Source organism: Columba livia, chromosome 1, assembly GCF_036013475.1.
Source record: "Columba livia isolate bColLiv1 breed racing homer chromosome 1, bColLiv1.pat.W.v2, whole genome shotgun sequence".
In the NCBI taxonomy this organism is placed as follows: Eukaryota; Metazoa; Chordata; class Aves; order Columbiformes; family Columbidae; genus Columba; species Columba livia.
The window spans coordinates 682,643-709,155 of NC_088602.1; the positions used below are offsets into that span (position 1 = coordinate 682,643).

General features: G+C 56.9%; 1 protein-coding gene across 14 annotated transcripts in view; it reads right to left on the reverse strand.

Moving 5' to 3' along the window:
• Positions 1-26,513, reverse strand: part of STIM1 (stromal interaction molecule 1) — a 92,715-nt gene that overhangs the window by 38,659 nt on the left and 27,543 nt on the right. For 12 of the 14 annotated variants that reach the window (XM_065062622.1, XM_065062540.1, XM_065062753.1 and 9 more), the window contains 4 exons: positions 18,361-18,494; positions 8,612-8,726; positions 4,367-4,478; positions 2,903-3,018 (listed from right to left, as the gene is read on the reverse strand). In XM_065062622.1, the coding sequence (XP_064918694.1) occupies positions 2,903-3,018; positions 4,367-4,478; positions 8,612-8,726; positions 18,361-18,494 (477 nt within the window). The remainder of the gene's footprint in view (positions 1-2,902; positions 3,019-4,366; positions 4,479-8,611; positions 8,727-18,360; positions 18,495-26,513) is intronic. The other 2 variants (XM_065062698.1, XM_065062812.1) reach the window with 1 other exon arrangement.

The following is a 26,513-nucleotide window of genomic DNA, read 5'->3' on the forward strand; positions in this document are numbered from 1 at the left end:
TGTGGGGCCTCACAGGGCAGACAGGGAGGATGAACCTCCCATTTTAACGCTTTTATACCTGTAGTGAATAGGAAACAGCTTCAAGAGAGAAGAAAAACCCTTAAGAGACAAGGGTTACCCGCTGTGCGCACGGCGAGGGCAGGAGCTCGGCTGAGCACTGGAACCAGAGCGGGTCTGACACCGCTGATCCACGGCTGGGCCGGCGGCCGAGCAGCTCCCGGCACCGGCACCGCCTGCTGGGAACCGCCGTTCCGCCGGCCGTTCCTTAAGGAAACAGCTTTAGATAAGCAACTTGGCACCCTGCGAGTGGGGACGACCCCATTCGGTTCACCACAGAACAGCAAACGCTGCCTGCTGGAAGGTTCACCGCTCCCACCGGGGAGGAGGGGGCTGGAAACGTGGGGTAACTTCTCCCCCAGAAATGAACTCGCAATGAAGTGCCTTCCCGCTGGCCGAGCGCTGGGTGGCCGGACAGGGAAGGGGAAAGCCCCAAAACCTGAATTTCTGCGTTAGATCCGTGTCGTGTGTGTGCTTAAAACCACACATAAAGCAGAGGCAGCGGTATCGTGGATGGCGTGAAGCCCCACTGTCGGCAGCCAAGCCGTGGGAGGCCCCGCGCCGCGCTCTGCACCCTGACTATCGCGTCTGCACCCTGCGACCAAAACACCTTCATTGCAAACCTCCCAAAGGTGGGATGGAGGCAAGTAAAAGGGAAAGAGGAGCAGGGGGCGAGGGCTCAAATCGTGTACGGGCCACGCAGTTGGCCTGAAAAATCCCTCTCGTCTGCGCGGCGCCGAGCAGGAACGGGACCTGATCGGGCGGGTTCTGTTCACGGCCCGTGAGAAAGACGTGAGTAAGAGAGACACGAGTAACTGTAACGAGACGTCAGACGGGAGCCAGGCGGAACCAATGCACAAGAGCACCCCGAGCAGCCCAAGATAACATCAGGGCTTTGAGACGGCGCCCGCAGACGCTGTGATCAAAGGGACCCGGATCCTCCCGAATGCCTGCAAGCCGGAGTTGTGCTTCCCTGGCTGGAGCCGGGTGAGCTGCAGCCTGACTCACACACAACCCCGGGGCCCCAGGGACCCCCCAGGTCACCCTGACATGGCCCCGGGTCCCTGACACAGCCCCAGGTCCCCAAGGACTCCCAGGTCCCACTGACACAGCCCCGGGTCCCCACTGACACAGCCTCAGGTCCCTGACACAGCCCCAGGTCCCCAGGGACCCCCAGGTCCCACTGACACAGCCCCAGGTCCCCACTGACACAGCCTCAGGTCCCTGACACAGCCCCAGGTCCCCAGGGACCCCCAGGTCCCACTGACACAGCCCTGGGTCCCCAGGGACCCCCAGGTCCCACTGACACAGCCCCGGGTCCCCACTGACACAGCCTCAGGTCCCTGACACAGCCCCAGGGCCACAGGGACCCCCAGGGTCCCACTGACACGGCCCCAGGTCCCCACTGACACAGCTGCAGGGCCCCCGGGAACCCCAGGTCCCCCAACCAAGCCACTGAAGCAGCTGCAGACTCCACTGTGTGCTCAGGCAGGAGGACAGACGGACAGTGTCACCCTATGGACACTGAGACCCCAGCAGAACAGACAGACAGTGTCACCCTACGGACACCAAGACCTCAGCAGGACAGACGGGCAGTGTCACCCTATCACACTGAGACCCCAGCGGGACAGACGGACGGTGTCACCCTATGGACACTGAGACCCCAGCAGAACAGACGGACAGTATCACCCTACGGACACCAAGACCCCAGCAGGACAGATGGACGGTGTCACCCTATCACACTGAGACCCCAGCAAGACAGATGGAAGGTGTCACCCTACGGATACTGAGACCCCAGCAGGACAGACGGACGGTGTCACCCTATGGACACTGAGACCCCAGCAAGACAGACTGAAGGTGTCATCCTACGGACACTGAGATCCCAACAGGACAGACTGAAGGTGTCACCCTACGGACACTGAGATCCCAACAGGACAGACGGACAGTGTCACCTTATGGACAATGAGACCCCAGCAGGACAGAGGGGCAGTGTCACCCTACGGACACTGAGATCCCAGCAGGACAGACTGAAGGTGTCACCCTACGGACACTGAGACCCCAGCAGGACAGACAGATGGTGTCACCCTATGGACACTGAGACCCCAGCAGGACAGACGGGCAGTGTCACCCTACGGACACTGAGACCCCAGCAGGAGAGATGGACGGTGTCACCCTACGGACACTGAGATCCCAGCAGGACAGACTGAAGGTGTCACCCTACGGACACTGAGACCCCAGCAGGACAGACAGATGGTGTCACCCTATGGACACTGAGACCCCAGCAGGACAGATGGACGGTGTCACCCTATGGACTCTGAGACCCCAGCAGGACAGATGGACGGTGTCACCTTATGGACACTGAAACCCCAGCAGGACAGACTGACAGTGTCACACTACGGACACCAAGACCTCAGCAGGACAGACGGATGGTGTCACCCTATGGACACTGAGACCCCAGCAGGACAGATGGACGGTGTCACCCTATGGACTCTGAGACCCCAGCAGGACAGATGGACGGTGTCACCTTATGGACACTGAAACCCCAGCAGGACAGACTGACAGTGTCACACTACGGACACCAAGACCTCAGCAGGACAGACGGATGGTGTCACCCTATGGACACTGAGACCCCAGCGGTTCCCCAGCCCTGCCAGGAACAGCCAGAGATGGAAATGTGATGCCCATGGGGATAAATCACAAAGGCAATGAGCTCCGGTCTCAGGGGAACGACCCCGGGGCCGACTGTGCCGGGAGCGGCTGCGCAGGGACGCCGGTTCCCCCAGGGCCCGTTCGGACACGGACGCTCCTGGTGAACAGCCGCAGGACCCGAGACGTCGGCACTTACGGAGGGGAGGCCCGAACAGCACCGTGTCCAGAGCCTTCAGCTGCAGCTTCTGCCGGTGGCTTCGGTCCGTCATCTTCAGAACGCTGCCCATCATGGTGGCGTTGTTCACCGCCAGCCTGGAAAAGCACAGCGGTACATTGAATAAAATGCTGTGGTCATAGCCACGTGGATTAATAACTGACCCAACATGGAGGGGAAACGCAACGAGCGGGACCGGAGCGCTGCCTGCTCGAGCTACCAGGGCAAAGGAGGTCACGGCTGGTACAGGACATCTCGGGAGTTCAGCAGCGGCGCCTTTGGCTTTATTGGAGAGAGACGGAAAATCCAAGGCCAGGCCTGTTCATTAATCCTGCCTGAAAACAACCTAATGGAGTAAATCTGAATAGTGAGTCCGAGCCCTAAATACAGGCCTTGCTAAAATAAAACCCAGTTTAAACCGACTCAAGCCCTACACAAACAGCTCACAGAGCACAAGTCGGTTTGTCTGGATCTAAATAATTAGGGCATTAGAAGCTCAAACAGATCCCGTATCGCCAAGGCAACGCGAGATAATCCTCCTGCTCTCCGCTTCCTGCTGCTGCACCACCCGCTGCGCCAGAGCTGCCTGTAAGGCGGGCGAAGTCGAGTGTACCGAGCAAGGACAACACAACCTGGGGGTGCAGCCCCCCATCTCGCCCCAGCAGATACACCCTCCCTCACAGCTAATCCCTCCCTGCAGGGACCAAGGCCAAGTGAAGCCTCCAAACATGGGTTAGACCTGGCTTAGTGCTGCCCAGGAACCGCACGTGGTGCCGAGAGCTGCCCAGAGCTGCGTTTCTGTCGGGACAGAGCCCGAGGGATGGGGACAGGGCGGTGACACCCACCTGGGCATGGGGGGTGGTGACACCCACCTGGGCATGGCGGTGATACCCACCCGGGCATGGGGGGGAAGTGACACCCACCTGGGCATGGGGGGTGGTGACACCCACCTGGGCATAGGGGGGCAATGACACCCACCTGGGCATGGGGGCTGGTGACACCCACCTGGGCATGGCGGTGACACCCACCTGGGCATGGGGGCAGGTGACACCCACCTGGGCATGGGGGCTGGTGACACCCACCTGGGCATGGGGGCTGGTGACACCCACCTGGGCATGGGGGGTGGTGACACCCACCTGGGCATGGGGGCTGGTGACACCCACCTGGGCATGGGGGCTGGTGACACCCACCTGGGCATGGAGGTGACACCCACCTGGGCATGGGGGCTGGTGACACCCACCCGGGCATGGCGGTGACACCCACCTGGGCATGGCGGTGACACCCACCTGGGCATGGGGGGTGGTGACACCCACCTGGGCATGGCGGTGACACCCACCTGGGCATGGGGGGTGGTGACACCCACCTGGGCATGGGGGGGCGGTGACACCCACCTGGGCATGGGGGGGCGGTGACACCCACCTGGGCATGGGGGGTGGTGACACCCACCTGGGCATGGCGTGGCCGCTCAGCTGCAGCTTCCTGAACGTCTCCTCGTACTGCGGCAGCTCCACGTAGGTGATGAGCCACTGCACCACCTCGTCAACCGTCCAGTTGTACACTGCGGGAGAACCAGCAGCACCTTAATATCTTTGCGAAGCAACCAAAATCATCAAGCCAGTGACAACCGCAGAACTTCAGACACGCCTCGTCACCTCCAGCACAGGGAAACCTCTGCAGTTAAACACGTTCCTATTGATGAGCAGCCTCGGATGGTGCTGCTGGAGGTGACGCTTCACTGGCACCTTTGGCAACGTCACCAGAAGCCGTGGGGAGGGGACACCCGAGGGCTGGCAGCACATGAAATCACCTCATTTCGTACCATCGGAGTGATGCTGCTGTCTCCAAACTCCCAACAGAGAGCGTTCATCCCCAGCACCCACCCAGAGCCTGAGATCCTGAGTCTGGGGAATGTATCTGGCAACACGCTCCGCATGCCCCAGCCCCTCCTCCAGACATCAACTAAACAACAGTGCTAATAGAGAAAAGCACTGGGTGTAACCAGCGCGAGGAGGTGAAGTGCGGGAGGAGGAGCCGCGGTGCAGCAGCCCCAGGGAACCAGGTGAACGTTTCTCCATCACCACCTCAGCTGTGGGGCTGGGGAGCGTTTTGGGCGCTGACACAAAGCCCCAGAGAGGGAAACCCCTGGGAACGAAGCTCCCGCCTCCGCCACCCGGTTTTGTGGTACCAAGGCAAAGAAAATCCTGCAAGAGATTGTTTTCATAGCACAGGGGGGCTGCTCTGCTTTAACTCATCAACTTCTGGCCTTGCTCCGCGCTGGCTGAGCTCTGCTGGCACTGGACGGACGTGGGGAACAGTTTCTTCCCCAAAGGGCTGTGGGGCATTGGAACAGGCTGCCCAGGGCAGTGCTGGAGTCACCAGCCCTGGAGGGCTGGACAGACGGACAGGAGGTTCTCAGGACATGGGGCAGGGTTTTGGTTGGACTCAGTGATCTTGAGGGGCTTTTCCAACCCAAATGATTCTCTCCAGTCGTGCCCTGCGCTGCTCAGCACCTCACGCTTCTGGCTGAACATCCATCGGTCCCTTTCCAACAGCCAAGGCAGAAAAGGCGCAGCCGAGGCCGCGCCGCTGCCCAGCCCAGCGCTGCGTGGTGGCTCCTTAAATGTCAACGGTGAGCTGTCCCACAAGCACGAGAAACAGCTCCCAGCGAGCTCAACGCCTTCGCCGGGGGGATGACGGAGCGGACAGGACGGGAGCCAAGCTGAGCGGAGGAGAGCGGGACTGGAGATGGTGTCATCCCACCGTGAGTCACGCATGCAGGGTGGCAAACGAAGAAACCAGCAAATCACAGAATCACGGATGGTTTGGGTTGAAGGACCTTCCCAGCTCCCCAGTCCCCCTGCCATGACAGGGACATCGTCACCAGCTCAGGTTGCTCAGAGCCCCGTCCAGCCTGGCCTGGGATGTCTCCAGGGGTGGTTCATCCACCACCTGGGCAACCTGGGCCAGGCTCTCACCACCCTCAGGGCAACAATTCCTTCCTCATGTCCAGCCTGAATCTCCCTCCTTTAGTTTAACCCATCACCCCTTGTCCTGTCACAACAACCCGCCCTTGGTTGAGACAACTCCCCACAGTTAACGCCACTGGCCACAGAGGGATTGTCCCAGGAGCCCCCACACCAACAGCTGCCCCTCCAGGCCCCGGGATGCCCTGAAGCCCCCGGTTTCTCTCTCTCTTTTTGGCGTTGCATTTGCAGAGCTCTTCATTCTGGGAGGAACCATGGAGAAAGGGTCCCTGCTGCCACGGGCTGATCTGCTTCCAACGGGTGCAGCACCCTTCCCAGGGCTTCCGCGGCCCCAGAGCACCACGGCTGCTCCAGTCTGGGAGAGCCGAGGGGCAGGCATGGCAGGAACAGCAGCGACTGCGGGTTCACCCACCCGTGTCCCTGAGAACCTCGTGTCCGTCTGTCCAGCCCTCCAGGGATGGCGACTCCACCATTTCCAAGCTCAGGCTCCCAGGAGCCCCTCGCTGCACAGGTCCCGTGTGTGTCAGGGACAGAGCAGAAGCAGCTCAGTAATTAATGGACCTGGCGAGTGTCACGGGACGTTTCCCTCCGTCCCTTAACGATTTCTACCCTTTCCCAGCCGACATTAAACACTCTCCAGGCCAGGCCGCCTGCAAACAGCTGTCCAGCAGGATAAATGTGGCCTGGATGGGGTTTCTGGAGCAGAAGAGCCAGCGACTCGCCAGCGCCGCCCCGGCTGGGACGGTGAGGAGCGGGCTGAGCCAGGAGCACCACACAGAACTGGAACAGGGCACGGCCCAGCAATGGGGAGCCTGCTCATTTATGAATGGATCACAAGAGCAAAATGCAGGTTTTCAAGTGCTGGGGGCTGATGAGCTGATCTGATCTCAGAGGGAAGGGAGAGGGTGTAAGGGAGGAGCAGCAGCTAAAGGTGCCAGAAAATAAGATGTTCCAGGTCTTGAGAGCAACATGACGAGCAGCGGGCAGAGAGCAGGGGTCAAGGGCAGAAAATTTAAAATAAAATAAAATAAAATAAATTCCCAAGTTCTGGTTGGGAAAGAAGCAGCGGTGAAACCGGCCCTTTCCCAAAGCGCCGCGGGAGCCGGACACGGGCACCACGGGCAGCGCTGAGCATCAGAGCCTCTTCCACCAGCCCAAAGTTTCAGGCAGTTTGGGGCAGTTTGAGGTGGTTTGGGGCAGTTTGAGGCGGTTTCACAAGTTTCCCAGTGGCGACTGAAGCTCCAGCACCTCCCGGGCTGACCGGCTGCAATCCCAGCTCGCAGTTTATTTCTACATCTAATGTATTTATCTATATGCCCAGCTTCAGGTTCCACCTTCCTCTCAGGAGATGAAGGAGCTTTTCAGGTTCTTCTAAGGAAAACACGACCTGTAGGGAATCTCCCAGGTGGCTCTAGTGAGTATTTGGGATGCTATTACCCCAAAAACATACCATCTGAAAGGGGGTGTTTGAGGGAGCAGAACCCCAGAGCGTCAGGGGTTGAAGGGCCCTGGGAAGCTCATCCAGTGCAATCCCCCCATGGAGCAGGAACACCCAGATGAGGTTACACAGGAAGGTGTCCAGGCGGGTTGGAATGTCTGCACAGAAGGAGACTCCACAACCCCCTGGGCAGCCTGGGCCAGGCTCTGCCACCCTCACCGGGAACAAGTTGCTTCTCATCTTTCAGTGGAACCTCCTGTGTTGCAGTTTGCACCCATTGCCCCTTGTCCTGTCACTGGTTGTCACCAGAAGAGCCTGGCTCCATCCTCCTGACACTCCCCCTTTCCATATTGATCCCCAGGAATGAGTCCCCCCTCAGTGTCCTCTTGTCCAGCTCCAGAGCCCCAGCTCCCTCAGCCTTTCCTCACACGGGAGATGCTCCACTCCCTCCAGCATCTTGGTGGCTGCGCTGGACTCTCTCCAGCAGTTCCCTGTCCTGCTGGAACTGAGGGGCCACAACTGGACACAATATTCCAGGTGTGGTCTCCCCAGGGCAGAGCAGAGGGGCAGGAGAACCTCTCTGACCTACTGACCACCCCCTTCTAACCCACCCCAGGTACCATTGGCTTCCTGGCCACAAGGGCCCAGTGCTGGCTCATGGTCACCCTGCTGTCCCCAGGACCCCCAGGTCCCTTTCCCCTACACTGCTCTCCAACAGCTCCTTCCCCAACTTACACTGGAACCTGGGGTTGTTCTGCCCAGATTCAAGACTCTACACTTCCCTTGTTCTATTTCATTACATTTTCCCCGCCCAGCTCTCCAGCCTGTCCAGGTCTCTGATGGCAGCACAGCTTCCAGTGTCACCACTGCTCCCAGCTTGGTGTCACCAGCAAACTTGCTGACAGTCACTCTATTCCCCCATCCAAATCATTGATGAATATATTGAATAACAGCGGCCCCAGCACTGCCCCTGAGGCACTGCACTAGATCCAGGCCTCAACTGGACTCTGCCCCATTGACCACGACTCTCTGGCTTCTTCCCTTCAGCCAGTTCACAGTCACCTCACCACCCGCTCATCCAGACCCACTCCCTCAGTTCAGTGTGAGGATGCTGTGGGACACGGTGTCAAATGCCTCACTCGAGTCAAGGGAGATCACGTCCACCACCCTGCACCATCCATCCATCTTGTTATGTCCTCATAAACGTCAATGAGGTTGGTCAAGCAGGGACATCTCGAACTAACCATCTTTCCGCTTGTGTTTCCTTACCTTCCGATGTCTTCCAGGCCTTCCAGAGATCCTCCACGCTGATGAGCTTGTCCTCGCCATGGAAGGTGCTGTGCTTCACCGTCGGGTCGTGGTAATTCAGGTCCTCCCTCAAGAACTGGGAGAGTGAACAGTGGGATTCGTGTTTGATTCATCTCTTAGAGGGATGAGATTAGAAAAATCAAATCTTCCACCCGTCTTTCTCACTGTGACATCCCCAGGTTGTCACATAATCGTTTCTACAGCAAAGCCCTAGTAGGTCTGAGACGCAGCATCTCCGGTCTTTATTCACTGTAATTAAAACTACATCGTCTCCCTAGTTCATAGAGTCACAGAAGGGTTTGGGTAGGAAGGGACCTTACAGATCCTCTGGTTCCAAGCCCTGCCATGAGCAGGGACATCTTCACAGCAAGCTTTCACTAAACCAAACCTCGTTAGGAACAGCAAGCTTCCGTTAAACCAAACCTCGTTAGGAACAGCAAGCTTCCGTTAAACCAAACCTCGTTAGGAACAGCAAGCTTCCATTAAACCAAACCTCGTTAGGAACAGCAAGCTTCCCTTAAACCAAACCCTGGTTAGGAACAGCAAGCTTCCGTTAAACCAAACCTCGTTAGGAACAGCAAGCTTCCCTTAAACCAAACCCTCGTTAGGAACAGCAAGCTTCCCTTAAACCAAACCCTCGTTAGGAACAGCAAGCTTCCGTTAAACCAAACCCTCGTTAGGAACAGCAAGCTTTCACTAAACCAAACCTCGTTAGGAACAGCAAGCTTCCGTTAAACCAAACCCTCGTTAGGAACAGCAAGCTTCCATTAAACCAAACCCTCGTTAGGAACAGCAAGCTTCCGTTAAACCAAACCCTCGTTAGGAACAGCAAGCTTCCATTAAACCAAACCCTCGTTAGGAACAGCAAGTTTCATGAACTCCAACCCTTGTGCCGTCCTTTCCCACCGGTCGCTTGCCATGTGCTGACACATCCCATCCCACCCCACCCCATCCCATCCCACCCCATCCCATCCCACCCCACCCCATCGGCTCCCGCTCCTCTCCCGGCACAGCCCCCAAACCCCTGTGCCCCGGGACAGACCCCAGAGCGTCTTCAAGGCAACAAGGGAACATTTCCAAACGCGAGCACTGCTAGGAACCCCCCCTGACACCATCTGACAGCCACGGAATCGCACAGGCTGTCACCTGGAAACAAGGGGACACGTCCTGTGACCACAAACTCCTTGTTGGGAAGAAAAGCAGAGGGGCAACGGGTGCAAGTTGCTCCTGGGGAGATTCCGATGGGACACATGAGGGAAATTGTTCACATTTGGGACAATCAACCATGGGAATTTTCTCCCCAGGGCAGTGGGGGGTTCCAACACTGGACAGATTCAAGGTTCAGCTGGAGCCAGCTTGGCTAGACCGGGCTTTGCCAAGAAAGGCTGAACCGGCTGATCCCTGGGGTCCCTTCAACCGGGATTCCATGACCCTGTGCAACACGAGATGCTCAGAGCTCCCCAGGGACGGAACAGCAAACACAACGTGTAACAAACAGAGGCAGAAAGGCTGCGTCGCAGAATCCGATACATATAGCTGCTTTCATTTTCTATACACTTACATTAAAAATATAAATACACATATATTAAAAACAGCGTGCATAATAAAAATTATTTATAAATATATCTATAAATGGCTATATCTCTAATAAAACGATGAGCTCAGCAGTTGCGGTTGCTGCACAGAAGCGGCAGATCAAACCGAGCGGGATCATGCGGCACAGCGGCGCTCCGCTCCCGGCACGACAAGCCAGGAATTATTACTATTTATTGATGTTAAATTGATTTTAATACAGGTAGAGGATACTATCACCCGGGCCTCTGGGATTCCAGGCTTGGATTTATAATATCACCAAGAATTCTACTCAAGGAACCGACTTTATATCAGCGACAGAATCCGGGGTGAGCTGACGTGTGGGGGCCTGTGCGCAGCACACAGCTCCAGCACCGGCCTGGAGCGTGCAGCACAACTACTGACATGAGATCAGCTCTGTTTTAACACCAGACAGGGCACAAAAATGTGAATATGAGAAGTATTTCACTTCCCGGGCTCCTCCCGAGCCCACTGGGGACACTGCGGAGGCTGCTGCCCGGGTTTAAAGTGAAGCTTTAACCCAAACGGGGCTGCTAAGCCCTAACAAAGCTCAGCTGCGCTTCCCACCGCACAGAAACACGAGGAGGACGGGGGAAGCGGGGCAGTGCCAGCAGGACAAGGCCCCAGGCGGCGCTGGGACCCAGGGGACGCGACAATGTCACCCAAGGCGGCAACACCGCGCCTCCCACCGGCACCAGCTGCTCTGCGTGTTTAGCGGGGGAGCGGGGGGAGCGATGTCCTGTCAGCTCGGCCGGGACGGGGCCGCTCTGCTACAGGACAAATAATGACGTGGTTCTGGTTGTGAGGGGCAGGCTGAGCTCTGCTCGGTGACAGTGACAGACCCAGGGAACGGCAGGAGATGTGCCAGGGGGTCAGTGGACATGAGGCAAAGGTTCTTCCCCAGAGGTGCTGGACACTGAACAGGCTCCCAGGGAGGGGTCACGGCCCAACCTGACAGTGTTCAACAAGAGACTGGACACCGTCCTCAGACACACGGGGTGACCTGTGGGGTGTCCTGTGCAGGGACAGACGTTGGAACCCATGTTCTGTGGGTCCCTCCAGCTCAGGACGTTCTATAAGGACACTCAGGTGTCCAGAACAACACGTACAGGAACCGTTATTCAAAAATATTGACCTAACGGCCAACCATGAATTGAAAAGCAGCACTTCCAAGTGGTGAAACCATGATGGTCCCATCCCTGGAGATACCTCAAACTCAGAGCCCTGGTGCCAGGTCTGGGTGGTACTGCCTGGGCAGGCGTTGGACCAGACCATGTCCAGGGGTGCCATCCCAGACCATCTCCAGTGGTGTCCCCTACCCCAGACCATGTCCAGAGGTGTCACCCCAGACCATGTCCAGGAGTGTCACCCCAGACCATCCCCAGGGGTCCCATCCCAGACCATGTCCACAGGTCCCAGACCAGACCATGTCCAGGAGTGTCACCCCAGACCATCCCCAGGAGTGTCACCCCAGACCATCCCCAGGGGTGTCCCCTACCCCAGACCATGTCCAGGGGTGTCACCCCAAACCACCTCCAGAGGTCCCATCCCAGACCATCTCCAAAGGTGCCATCCCAAACCATCCCCAGGGGTCCCACCCCAGACCATCTCCAAGCTCAGCCAGTTGTGAATCCACAAGAACAGAAGGAAACATAGTCAACCAGGAGTCTCACCCGGAAGCTCCAAAAGGAGGATGCGCCCTCCAGAACAAACACCCACAGACCCGTGTCGGGATTCACCCTCCTCAAACACTCAGACCTGCGGTGAACTCTCCACCTGCCAAATGCCAGCACTGGTTCACTTTGCTCCACTGCAAGAGGGGTGACGAGTCACAGCATCCTGGGCTGGTTGTGCCCTCTGTAGATCCCCAGCCCCCCTGCTCACACAGGGTCACAGAGCAGATCACACAGGTCACAGGGCAGATCACACAGGTCACAGGGCAGATCACACAGGTCACAGGGCAGATCACACAGGGTCACAGAGCAGATCACACAGGTCACAGAGCAGATCACAGAGGTCACAGAGCAGATCACACAGGGTCACAGAGCAGATCACACAGGGTCACAGAGCAGATCACACAGGTCACAGAGCAGATCACACAGGTCACAGAGCAGATCACACAGGGTCACAGAGCAGATCACACAGGTCACAGAGCAGATCACACAGGGTCACAGAGCAGATCACACAGGGTCACAGAGCAGATCACACAGGTCACAGGGCAGATCACACAGGGTCACAGAGCAGATCACACAGGGTCACAGAGCAGATCACACAGGTCACAGAGCAGATCACACAGGGTCACAGAGCAGATCACACAGGTCACAGAGCAGATCACACAGGATCCCAGGGGGTTTGAATGTCTCAGAGCAGGAGACTCCACACCCGCTCTGGGCAGCCTGGGCCAGGCTCTGGCACCTCCCAGCACACAAGGTTCTGCTCATGTTCACATGGAGCCTCCTGTGTTTGTCTGTGCCCGTTGCCCCTCACCCTGGCGTTGGGCACCACTGAACAGAGTCTGGTCCATCCTGACACCACCCTGACATATTGATCATTGATCACATCCCTCTCAGCTTCTCTTCTCCAGCTCAGCAGCCCCAGCTCTCTCAGTGTCTCCTCACACAAAGATGCTCCAGACCCCTCAGCATCTTCGTGTCCCTCCCTGGACTCTCCAGTGACTCCTTGTCCTTACACTGGGAGCCCAGCACTGGCCCCAGTTCTGCAGATGGGGCCTCACAGGGCAGAGCAGAGGGGGAGGAACAACCTCCCTGACCTGCTGCCCACACTCTTCCTCACACACCCCAGGTCCCATTGGCCTCTTGGCCACCAGGACACATTGGTGGCTCGTGGTCACCCTGTTGTCCCCCAGAACTCCCAGGTCCGTCTCTGCAGAGCTGCTTTCAGCAGGTCCCCCAACCTGCGCTGGTGCCGGGGGCTGTTCCTGCAGCTGCAGGACCCTGGGGAGCAACAGCCCCGCGGGGTCGGGAGCGGGAGCTGAACGGCCTCCTTGGTTACGACAGACGTGCCCCAGTGGTGAAGCACGCTCAGAGCCCAGCGGTTCCGCAACACATGGGGTTCTTTTCCTCGCGCTTTTTCACCTGCAAAAACCCCAACTACTCACACGATTTGTGGACCTTTCCATCCCTGCTGCACCCCTGGACCTCAGCTCATCCCCCTCCTGAGCACCAACAGTCACCGACCCACCGCACAGCTCAACGGCGTCACCGCATCACCTCACCAACCGCACAGCCCGCCTGAGCTGATTGTTGGCTCTAAGTCACAGAAAACCTTAGTGTGGCCTGTCCGGACTTCAAAGGGGCCCATGAGAAAGATGGGGACAGACTTTTTAGCAGGGCCTGTTGTGACAGGACAAGGGGTGATGGTTTCACAGAATCACAGAATGGACTGGGTTGGAAAAGACCTCAGAGACCATCGAGTCCAACCCTTGGTCCAACTCTAGTCCGTTTACTAGATCATGGCACTAAGTGCCATGGCCAATCTCAGTTTAAAAACCTCTAGGGACGGTGAGTCCAGCACCTCCCTGGGCAGCCATTCCAATGCCTGATCACTCTCTCTGCAGAGAATTGCTTTCTCATCTCCAGCCTCAATTTCCGCTGGCAGAGTTTAAGCCCATGGCCCCTTGTCCTATTGCTGATGCCTGGGAGAAGAGACAAATCCCCACCTGGCTAGAACTGCCCTTCAGGTAGTTCTAGAGAGTGCTGAGCTCAGCTCTAAGCCTCCTCTTCTCCAGACTAAACAAGCCCAGCTCCCTCAGCCTCTCCTCATAGGGCTTGTGTTCCAGTCCCTTCCCCAGTCGTGTTGCTCTTCTCTGCACCCGCTCCAGCACTTCAATCTCTTTCCTGAGCTGAGGGGCCCAGAACTGAACACAACACTCCAGGTGTGGCCTCCCCAATGCAGAGCACAGGGGAAGGATCACTGCCCTTGTCCTGCTGACCACGCTGGTTTGGATACAGGACAGGACACCATTGGCCTTCTTGGCCACCTGGGCACACTGTTGGCTCTTGTTGAGCTTCTGTCCATTAGTCCCCCAGGTCCCTTTCTGCCTGACTGCTCTCCAGCCACTCTGTGCCCAGCCTGGAGCGCTGCAGGGGGTTGTTGTGACCAAAGTGCAGCACCCGGCACTTGGCCTTGTTGAACTTCATCCCATTGGAATCAGCCCATTTTTCCAGTCTATCCAGATCCCTCTGCAGAGCCCTCCTGCCTTCCAGCAGCTCCACACTCCCTCCCAGCTTGGTGTCATCAGCAAATTTGCTGATGATGGTCTCAATCCCCTCATCTAAATCGTCAATAAAGATGTTAAACAGGACTGGACCCAACACTGACCCCTGGGGACACCACTAGTGACTGGCCGCCAGCTGGATGCAGCCCCATTCACCAGCACTCTCTGGGCCCGGCCCTCCAGCCAGTTCTTAACCCAGCGTAGAGTACACTTGTCCAAGCCATGGGCTACCAGCTTTTGCAGGAGTATATTATGGGAGGGAGATTCAGGCTGGATATGAGGAATTGTTGCCCTGAGGGTGGTGAGAGCCTGGCCCAGGTTGGCCAGAGAGGTGTTGGATGAACCATCCCTGGAGACATCCCAGGCCAGGCTGGACGGGGCTCTGAGCACCCTGAGCTGGTGACGATGTCCCTGCTCACGGCAGGGGGGGCACTAGGGGGGTTCTGAAGGTCTCTCCAACCCAACCAGTTCTATGAAAACTTTCCACCCGAGTTCCCTCCCACCATGCTGCCCCAGGGTGCAGGATCGGGTCTGGGATGAGCGGGCTGGCCCAGCAGCACCACATCCCCGGGAGCGGCAGCGTGAACCTGCCCAGAGCCGCCCTGAACAGCCGGAGCTGCCTGGGGCCTGAGCACCGAGAGCAGAAATAGAACACTAATTAGGAGATTTCCCCACGAGGACAGCGCTTTCCTTTGAATCCAGGTCACTGGTGCCATCCCAAACTTCATTGAACATTCATTTCCAGAAGGAAAGAATGCGCTGATGGTTTAAGGACAGCACGAGGTTGTCGGGCAAAACTCCACCTATAATTAGAACACTTAAAACCTGTCTCTCCCTTTCTGCCCAGTCAGGTCTTTTAATCCAAGCACAATGTAACTATAACTTACCCCAGTGAGAGGGGCTGAAATAGGAAAAGCAAATACACACTTCTGAAGCAACGTGGGACATGCGGGGCTGGGCGGGAGGAGCTTCCCCAGCCCAGACACCCTGAGCCGCAGCCTCCAAAGGCTCTGGAGTACGGCTGGTCAGATGCAAGCTTCTAAATCACCCCAGAGGAGGGATTTGGGGTTCTTTTTAATTAAAGGAATTAATATAAGATGAACAGCAGGGCAAACAGCAGAGAATTGTGGTTTTCCAGGCAACTCATCCAACCAAGCTCAACCTCAGCGCCAGGCTGAGCACTCACCAACCTGTTCCGTTCTGAAATGACACTAAGGTGTCAGTCAGCCCGCCCTGTCAGAGTCAGAATCGTTTGGGGTGGAAAAGCCCCTCAGGATCATGGAGTCCAACCACAACCCAGCCCTGTCCCTGCCCCATGTCCTGAGAACCTCCTGTCCGTCTGTCCAGCCCTCCAGGGATGGTGACTCCAGCACTGCCCTGGGCAGCCTGTTCCAATGCCCCACAGCCCTTTGGGGAAGAAATTGTTCCCACATCCAACCTCAACCTCCCCTGGCGCAACTTGAGGCCGTTTCCTCTGCTCCTGGCGCTTGTTCCTGGGGAGCAGAGCCCGACCCCCCTGGCTCCAAGCTCCTTTCAGGCAGTTCAGAGATCAGAAGGTCTCCCCTCAGCTCCTGTTCTCCAGCTGAACCCCCAGGTCCCTCAGCCGCTCCATCACACTTGTGCTCCAGCCCCTCACCAGCTCCGTTCCCTTCTCTCCACTCGCTCCAGCACCTCAAGGCCTTTCTTGGCGTGAGGGGCCCAGAACCACCCCCAGGATTTGTGGTGTGGCCTCACTGTGACCAGCACAGGGACGGTCACTGGTCCTGCTGGCCACACCAGTGCTGGTACCAGCCAGGACACTGGTGGCCACTGCGGGCAGGAACTGGAACAGGCAGGGGACGTGAACTGGGGAGCACTGGGAGCCGCGGGGCGGGGGCACTGGGAGGGGTCCCCGCAGGCGTGCAGGGGCTGACCCCACCTCGGTGACCCTGCTCCTGGGGTGACAATGACACCCGAGACCAGAGGAGCTGCTGGGACCAGGCCGGCGGTGCGAGGGGCTCGCCATGGGGCTGAAGACGTGTGGGGCTGGAGCAGTGACCCATAGCAGCAGCAAGGCAGCCACTGGGAGGCCTTTGAGAGAAATAAGTTGTATGACTCCTGGAAGGGCGATATCTACGCTGGAAAAGAGGGACGGTACAAACCTCTGAACAGGTAGCGCTGTTAGTGCTGGGACAACAAGCTCTCAACCAGTCCACCGAGACGGAGCGTGAGAGCGGCTCAGACATCAAAGTGCCGGTTAGTGCCCAACCGCAGCACCACGAGGCTCATCCTCAGTTTAATAACAGGCGGTAGGATGCGCCGAATGTGCCCGGGGCTGCCCTGGGAGCGAGCGGCAGAGCCGGAGCCGCAGCTCCAAAGCGATGCTGAGCACAGAGCTGCCCCCGGGGAAGACATCAGATTATAGGAAATGCAATTGAAAGCTTTTAATTTGGTTTAATTACTCTGTGAAGTGGAATTTAGGCGGAGGGAACAGCCGACCAGCCCTGCTGGCTCCTCAGAACCAGGCTGCTGTGCCGCATCCCCAGAGACTGTCACCTCCAGGAGACGGGACGGCCCGTGAGACGGCTGGATGCGCACAATAAACCCAATGCTGCCTTAGTTTAGGTGGGAGATTCAACCTCCCTGCACCGTGGGTTCTTAATCTGAGCACTGGGAATAACGAGGCACCCAGGAGGAAGGTCGGGGGGCGGGTTGTTGTGCAGCTCGGAGGCCAGCGCTGTGCACGGTGCCATCGAATCGCAGCTGGTTTGTGTTGATGGACCTTCCCAGCTCCCCAGTCCCCCTGCCATGACAGGGACATCTTCAGCAGCTCAGGGTGCTCAGAGCCCCGTCCAGCCTGGCCTGGGATGTCTCCAGGGATGGTTCATCCACCACCTCTCTGGCCAACCTGGGCCAGGCTCTCACCACCCTCAGGGCCAACAATTTCTTCCTCATGTCCAGCCTGAATCTCCCTCCTTTAGTTTAAACCATCACCCCTTGTCCTGTCACAACAGGCCCTGCTCAAAAGTCTGTCCCCATCTTTCTTATGGGCCCCTTTTCAGTTCGGAAAGGCTGCACTAAGGTCTCCCAGAGCTTCTGTTCTCCAGCTGAACACCCCAACTCTCCCACCTGTCCCCAGCAGAGCTGTTCCAGCCTCGGGTCATTCCTGGGGCTCCTCTGGCCCCTCTCCAGCAGCTCCACGTGTGTCCTGTGCTGAGGACCCAGAGCTGGACCAGCACCACGGGGGATCTCACAGAGCACCATTCCCAGTCTGCTCTCTTTAGCTTCCAACACTTTATTTCGACTCCTCCTCGCGAGACAGAATCGCTCACCTGGAACAGCCTTGTGAACAGGCCGCCACCGAGGCCACACCACAACCTAACAGCGCTCCCTTCTCTAGCCCCTTGTTTCTCCGGGTGCTCATGGAAGACAACAACAACCATTTTGTTTCGATTCAATAACATTATCGGCTAAAATCTCCACGGCCAAGACAACGGAAAGCTGTTCCTTTCTGCAGCAGCTCGCACGCAGGGTGTGTAAGCGGTTCAGCCGGGCTGGGGGACAGCGAAGGAACGTGAAGGAAACAGCAGCTGGTGTCACAGCAGCAACAGGGAGGCCCGGCCGGATTGAGAGGTGTTTGCAACCCCACAAGAAAAAGGAATGAAGTAATAACAATCATGTCCTTCCGTGTTGGAATAAAGCGATTGTACCTTGTGTGCAGATAAACACCGGGTGGCTAGAAACCCCCAGAAGAGAGGGAGAGCCACGGGTGCTAAAGACAGCGCTGAAACACACAGTTTGGGTTGGAAAACTGGCTCGTGACAGCACACGCGCTGCTCTGCCAGAGCAGCAGGGAGGCAGCCGCAGCCTAAGGGTCCGCACCCCGACTCCAGGCACCCACCTCGTCGCTCTCCTCCACGTCCACGTTGCCGTTGGCATCGTCGTCCATCTGCTTGTGGATGTTGCGGACGGCCTCGAAGCTGAGCTGCTCGTCCTCGTCGTGGCACAGGGGCTTGTCGATGCGGCAGAACTCTGCTGGGAGAGAACAGCACGTCAGGGGCAGCACGGCGGCGCACACACCACCCGGGCTGTCTGTGTCCCCCGTGTCCCTGCAGCTCCATCGCCCGCTGGCGACACCGGCGCCACGTCCCACCAGGACGTTTGCAGGGTGAGAGTTGTACATTTATATAACGTGACAATTAAAACCAGCGAGCCTTCTTCCTGGTTACCAAACGGGTTTTTGCCGTACGCCCGAGTCCACCGGCCGCGGTTGATCCGTCCTTTCTACGGCACTGCCCACAGCCCAGCGCTGCCGCCCCGACACAGCCCTGGCACCCAAAACAGCCCAAAGGGAGCTCGGCCAGCGAGCCCTTCTGTCCCACAGGGCCCCAGCAGAGTCACCGCAGGCAGGTCGGGGTCAGGAATTACCCCGGTGTGACGCTCCAAGAGCACCGAGCACCCAGCCCAATGAGCCCAACGGCCCAGGGCCCCTTGGGAAGGTGTGATGTGCAGTCAAAGAGGGTTCAGACACAACTCCTGGGCATTTAGGCACAGAACCCAAAATTACACATGAGCTCAACCCAAATTCTATCCTGGTCCTCTCAGGAGAAGTTCATTTATAGGAAAAGTAGCTGCATTTCCTCCTGCTGCACCGCCGCCCTCACCTCACCAGTTTAAACGTGTTTCCTGAGCTACCCATTCGCACTGAAGGTTCAGAGAACCTTAGTGCGGCCTTTCCGGACAAATTCTTTCTGCCAAATTAATGAACACTCTGATGAAGTTACAAACAAGGCACCCGTCATTAACCAACTGACGTGGCCAATGCTTCTGACCACCTGCAGAACCCGGGGGGGGTGTTTTTCAGACCCTCCTGGGGAGACGGGAGGTTCAGCAATAGCACTGCTGGGAAGCAGAGCGCTTAGGTTATATGGAACTGGTAATTAACAGATGTATTGTAAGTGAGAAACTAAACAATTATATCATCTGTAAGGAACGTTAGAGGCAGAACTGTTGTTTTTACAGAACTGAGGACCTGGCGCCTGAGCCCAGCAGGGGGAAGGAACATCGGATCAGGAATCCATAATGTAATACACAGCCTCTTCCCGGAACATATCCTGTACCTGTATACATACTAATGCCTCTATTTACGAGCTAATTTAGGTGGGAGGACCGAGAGACATCGGACTATGAATTCTTAATGTAATACACAGTCTCTTCCAGGAATAGATACTGACACCTATATACATACCAATACCTGTCTTGATAAGTTAACTTAGGGGAAGTGTAGCCAAAGCACCAGGAATCCATACCTTAAACAGACTGATAAGGGGAAGGGTATTGTGTGCGTGGGGATGGTCTGTAACCCCTGCAGTGCCAACCAACGGGGAACGGGAGGGAAACTGCGGCTGGGATTTTGGGGGGGGGTACGAGCAGGGGCTTTTTGCCCCATTAGCTGTGCCTGTCTTTATGCAGAACACCCAGCCTTGCAAAATCGTTATTAAAAATGCTGCTGGGCCTATTGTATTTGCAAAGGCGTTGTTTCCTACATCGCCAATTACTCCTTAGTGTGCAGAGCCTGTCCCGCTGGCCAGGACGCGGCTCCAGAAGGGCAAATGAAATCAGGCTAAGAGACATCTCCCAAAACGCTATGAGATCACCCCGTCCCGAGCCCGTGCTTATTATTATTATTACAGCAACGAACGGCGACGCGCTGGCAGAGTTCAAATTATAGGAAGCAAAGGTCATGTTATTATAAAACAAAGCGGTTTTATAGTTAACACTCTCATAACCACACAACGCTGGAGCCCCAAAGGGGTCCAGGACACGGGTTTTGGAGGGATGTCACCTGGATTTTGGCCCCCACAAGGGCGATTATGGGTATTTGTAACACAAGAAGCCGGGCTGGGAGCAGCAGTGGCTGGAGAGTGGGGTGGTGAAAGCCCTGAGCACAACCAACAGCCAGCAGGCCAGTAAACAGGGAGGAATGTGTGTTTGCACCCTGGCCAGAAAGAGCCCCAACAAGGGCACAAGTGATTTAATCAGCAGAAGACCCTGCGCTGATAAGGGACCGGTCAGGAGGTTCCACCAAATGGGCCATTCCCTGTTATCTGGAGTGAAGACAGGCTGTAAAAACAGCCCAAAGGAAGAAACGCCCAGGGCCCCTGAGATTTAGGGAAGATTACGCAAAAAGATCACACCACGGGACCCATTGTCTCTTAATGGGAGACAAAAACCAACCCAAAAGCCGGGTCATCCCTGGGGCTCTTGGCCCCTTGATAATGGAACAAGGGCTCCAGAGCCAGCGGCATTGCCCTTGTGTCACACACAATCATGGAACCATCTGGGGTGGAAAAGCCCCTCAAGATCAAGCCCAACCATAACCCAGCCCTGTCCTGCCCCATGTCCTGAGAACCTCCTGTCCGTCTGTCCAGCCCTCCAGGGCTGGTGACTCCAGCACTGCCCTGGGCAGCCTGTTCAATGCCCCACAGCCCTTTGGGGAAGAAATTGTTCCCACATCCAACCTCAACCTCCCCTGCAGAGGAGACACAAAACACATGAGCGAAAACCTTGAAAACACCATAACACTGGTATCACAGTATCACAGTATGTTTGGGATTGGAAAGGACCTCAAAAGATCATCCAGTCCAATCCCCCGCTGGAGCAGGAACGCCCAGGTGAGAATTTAAATATTATTTAAATATCATTTAAATAACTGCGGAAGGCCTAGCGCCGCTGTTTGCTACAGCAGTCTCTACACAGACATTTGCCCTCTGGTCCCCATCACTTGTCCCAGCTCGTCCTCAGGTGGCAGATCCCACCAGGATTTAGGGTTTGGGACCCCTGGGGAGCCCACACCTGAGTCACCAGGAGCCTTTTGTCTCCTTGTCCCTCCCTCCCTGTCCCTAATCTCCCCACTATTGGCTCTTGATGGTTTGGCCTTTGAGAAGAAAAGGTCCCTTTTTGCCCCATTGTGTCCCGGCAGACTGGAGATGGCTGGAGGAGCTCTCAGCCCATCATCTCCACAGCAGCTCTGATGGCTGGAGGAGCTCTGAGCCCATCATCTCCACAGCAGCTCTGATGGCTGGAGGAGCTCTCAGCCCATCATCTCCACAGCAGCTCTGATGGCTGGAGGAGCTCTGAGCCCATCATCTCCACAGCAGCTCTGATGGCTGGAGGAGCTCTGAGCCCATCATCTCCACAGCAGCTCTGATGGCTGGAGGAGCTCTGAGCCCATCATCTCCACACCAGCTCTGATGGCTGGAGGAGCTCTCAGCCCATCATCTCCACACCAGCTCTGATGGCTGGAGGAGCTCTGAGCCCATCATCTCCACACCAGCTCTGATGGCTGGAGGAGCTCTGAGCCCATCATCTCCACAGCAGCTCTGATGGCCAGAGGAGCTCTCAGCCCATCATCTCCACAGCAGCTCTGATGGCTGGAGGAGCTCTCAGCCCATCATCTCCACACCAGCCCTCCCACCTCTGTTCTGGGCTCACCCCCACGCAGGGGTTGTGTGTCCCCACGGGTGCCACCACCCAGGGACCACCACCAGCCGCCAGGGCCCACGGGCTGGAGCAGGCTGACCATGAAAAGCACTTGGGCTGGTTTTATGAAGCGATTCCAAAGACACATCCCGTGGACCAGGAAAAGCGTTTGGGCCAGTTTCACGAACAGATTCCAGAGACACATCCCACGCAATATCTCAGAGAAACGCCGTTTTCCAGCCTTTTCCCATAGGCCCAGTGCGCTCTGAGAGGCCGAGAGCCAACGGCACCAACGGGACATCCCATTTTACCATCAGAAAAGACATTGGTACCGCTGTTGATGTATCTGAGGGTGGTCCAAAGCACTGGCACAGGTCACCCAGGGGGTGGGGACCTCCATCCATGGGGACCCTGAGTGCCAGCACCCCGGACAAGCGCTCGGGGACAGGCGGGCCTGCAGAGCCCCACTGACCCTGACATCACCCTATTTCGTTCCAGATCTTTGGCTCTCCTGGGAGATTCTCCCTGCTGAGAGTTCTCTTTAAACATGTTTCACTCCAGGTTCTCTCCATTTCCTTCTCCGAGGTCCCATTATCTTCAATAACGCCAAAAAGCCGCATTAATGGCGTGGCAGCCGAGCGGCCATCGGGCCAGGATTAGATAGCGGCTTAATTATGGGAATTGTCATCTGCACAACTCGCCTTTATAAACACCAGAATGGCAGCCAAAAAGCAAAAGCCTTACTTTGGGGGAAAAGTACTGTTTGCATAGTTTTACTAATATAAACAGGGCTGACCGAGCCTCCTGGCTCAGGGCTCCTCTGAGACCCTGCGTTTCAATAACACACATGCCAAGGACGAGTTCCCAACCTCAACAGCAGCACTGAGCCGTTGAGTGAGGAATGTACACACAGCAGGGTCCCCAGCACAGGGGCAGGGGGTGTTTTACAGGGACAAAAAAGGGCGATTCGGCCCCCACCAGCAAGCAATGGCGTCTGCACAACCACGGCCACGGAAACCCTGCGAGTGTTGTTATCCCCGAGTTGACGCCGTGCAGCTGGATGTTATTGACTGTGCAGACCCGGCAGCCACTCGTGTCCAACACACAACGCTTGTCCACACATGTGGACATTCACACGAGTGCAGCTGGATGTTATCATAGAATCTGAGAATGTGAGGGATTGGAAGGGCCCTGGAAAGCTCATCCAGTGCAATCCCCCATGGAGCAGGAACACCCAGATGAGGTGACACAGGAAGGTGTCCAGGCGGGTTGGAATGTCTGCACAGAAGGAGACTCCACAACCCCCTGGGCAGCCTGGGCCAGGCTCTGCCACCCTCACCAGGAACAAGTTTCTTCTCAAATTGAAGTGGAACCTCCTGTGTTCCAGTTTGCACCCATTGCCCCTTGTCCTGTCCCTGGTTGTCACCAGAAGAGCCTGGCTCCATCCTCCTGACACTCCCCCTTTCCATCTTGATCCCCATGAATGAGTCCCCCCTCAGTCTCCTCTTGTCCAGCTCCAGAGCCCCAGCTCCCTCAGCCTTTCCTCACACGGGAGATGCTCCACTCCCTTCAGCATCTTGGTGGCTGCGCTGGACTCTCTCCAGCAGTTCCCTGTCCTGCTGGAACTGAGGGGCCACAGCTGGACACAATATTCCAGGTGTGGTCTCCCCAGGGCAGAGCAGAGGGGCAGGAGAACCTCTCTGACCTACTGACCACCCCCTTCTAACCCACCCCAGGTACCATTGGCTTCCTGGCCACAAGGGCCCAGTGCTGGCTCATGGTCACCCTGCTGTCCCCAGCACCCCCAGGTCCCTTTCCCCTACACTGCTCTCCAACAGCTCATTCCCCAACGTACACTGGAACCTGGGGCTGTTCCTGCCCACATTCAAGACTCTACACTTGCCCTTGTTCTATTTCATTACATTTTCCCCGCCCAGCTCTCCAGCCTGTCCAGGTCTCTGATGGCAGCACAGCTTCCAGTGTCACCACTGCTCCCAGCTTGGTGTCACCAGCAAACTTGCTGACAGTCACTCTATTCCCTCATCCAAACCATTGATGAATATATTGAATAACAGCGGCCCCAGCACTGCCCCTGAGGCACTGCACTAGATCCAGGCCTCAACTGGACTCTGCCCATTGACCACGACTCTCTGGCTTCTTCCCTTCAGCCAGTTCACAGTCACCTCACCACCCGCTCATCCAGACCCACTCCCTCAGTTCAGTGTGAGGATGCTGTGGGACACGGTGCCAAATGCCTCACTCGAGTCAAGGGAGATCATGTCCACCACCCTGCACCATCCATCCATCTTGTTCTATCTCCATATTGACCGTGCCGGCCTGGCAGCCGCTCGTGTCCAGCACACAATGCTTGGCCATATTTACACACAGATCTTTTGGTTTTTTAAGGAGAATTTGTCAAACAATCAGGATTTGGATTCTCCCCTGTTCTGGTAATTCCGCCCCACGGACCAGCTCAGTTCCTTCCCGGGAGGAGCGGGACAGGACACTCCGACGGTGCAAACGTGCCGCTCTCGTCACCCAGGACTCGGTGACACCGCCAACAGGGACCTGTCCCCCTCCCCAGCGCCCACAGCTCCAGACCCGCTGTTTCCAGGGGGGCTGCGGGTAAACCGGCGGCTGACCGAGGGTCCCGGGGGCAGGCGCAGCACCCACCCAGCCAGCCCAGCTACCCCCGGCCTGCTGCTGCGTTTCATTAGCACCGGCTCCGAAACCCAGGCGCTGGGGCAGAGCACCACACAGGATTCCGCCGAGCCCGTCTCCTCCCTGCGGGTCGCGTTTGCCGCGCAGATCGCGGCTCCTCACCGAGTCACCAGAAAACCCGCGGTGTTCCATATGTATCAGGTCAAACAGGGACTCGTTTCATTTAATGGAACAGCCTGCACGATGCACAAAGGAACCAAACCAAAGCCTGTTCCCAACTCAAATTAAACAGTCTAGAAAAAATGTAAATAAAGCCGGAGATTATAGTTTTAAGGAGAGTAACCACAGCAGTTCTCGGGGGCCCTTGTGCGCGTTACTCCTTGAAAAATGACTGGGTTTGGACTTGGAACGAGTGGAGAACGCTGAGGCTGCAAAGGGAGCGGAGCCGGGAAACAACCAGGAATGCCATGAACATCCAGAGAGATCCGGCCATATTCGTTAAAAGACGTAAACAAGCTACACATGTGATAAAGTAATTCAACTTTTCCAACTACTAACGCAAAACCAACTACTTTAGTGCATATTATCTAAGGCAACCGTGTTTCACAAAGGCATTTCTTTCCGGGAGAAAACAGAAAGGATGGGGGTTAGCAGCTCTCAATCGCAATGAAGCGCATTAGGCTTTCAGTGAACTAGAGGCGGTGGGAGCTGCGTGTGGCCACAGCGCCACCACTGCACTTGGTTGTCCCATCAAATAACGGACCGTGAGGGAAAAGAGCAAAGATGAAGCCAGCAGGGAGCCCCGGTGTCCCGGGATGGAGGTGATGGAGCTGCACGGGGATGCAGGAGGAGTGACCCGGGGGCTCCGGACACCTCTGGGTGTCACCCTCCAGGTGGAATTCAACAGCAAAGTGACACGTTCGTGGGGAGAGATCAGTCAAAGAGCCAGGAACCTGTATTTTCAATAAACCAATAAGGGGAACCGGCTGTTGGAATGAGCAGAATGAAACAGGTATCACAGAATCCCAGAGCGTCAGGGGCTGAAGGGCCCTGGAAAGCTCATCCAGTGCAATCCCCCCATGGAGCAGGAACACCCAGATGAGGTTACACAGGAAGGTGTCCAGGCGGGTTGGAATGTCTGCACAGAAGGAGACTCCACAACCCCCTGGGCAGCCTGGGCCAGGCTCTGCCACCCTCACCCCCAACAAGTTTCTTCTCCTCTTTCAGTGGAACCTCCTGTGTTGCAGTTTGCACCCATTGCCCCTTGTCCTGTCACTGGTTGTCACCAGAAGAGCCTGGCTCCATCCTCCTGACACTCCCCCTTTCCATATTGATCCCCAGGAATGAGTCCCCCCTCAGTGTCCTCTTGTCCAGCTCCAGAGCCCCAGCTCCCTCAGCCTTTCCTCACACGGGAGATGCTCCACTCCCTCCAGCATCTTGGTGGCTGCGCTGGACTCTCTGCAGCAGTTCCCTGTCCTGCTGGAACTGCGGGGGCCAGGTAAACCGAGGCAGGTCGGGTGTGTGACCTGCAGCACCAGCCCCTGGGGAGCCGGGGAGGGAATGTGCAGCTGGATCTGGGGATATGAGCAGGTTTTGCCCTGTTCCGTGTGCTGCCTTCAGGTGCAATGCCGGGCCTGGCAGCACGGCTGATAACACCCGCTCTGCTGGGAGACCCGCCCGGGCCTGTTCTGTTGGCAGGTGATCGTTTCCTCCACACCGGCATCTCTCTTCAGCTCAGCGTTTATTTACTACAATTAGTTCCCTCCTCACTGATTGCAATTAGCCCTCTTCATCTTCTCCGTGCAGCGATTCACTGAGTTAACATCAGCAAAGCTTCACCTCATTTCTTCCCAAATCCCACATCCCTCGCTGCAACCGAAGCGCTTTCCCCTCGCCCCCGCCTCTCCCGTC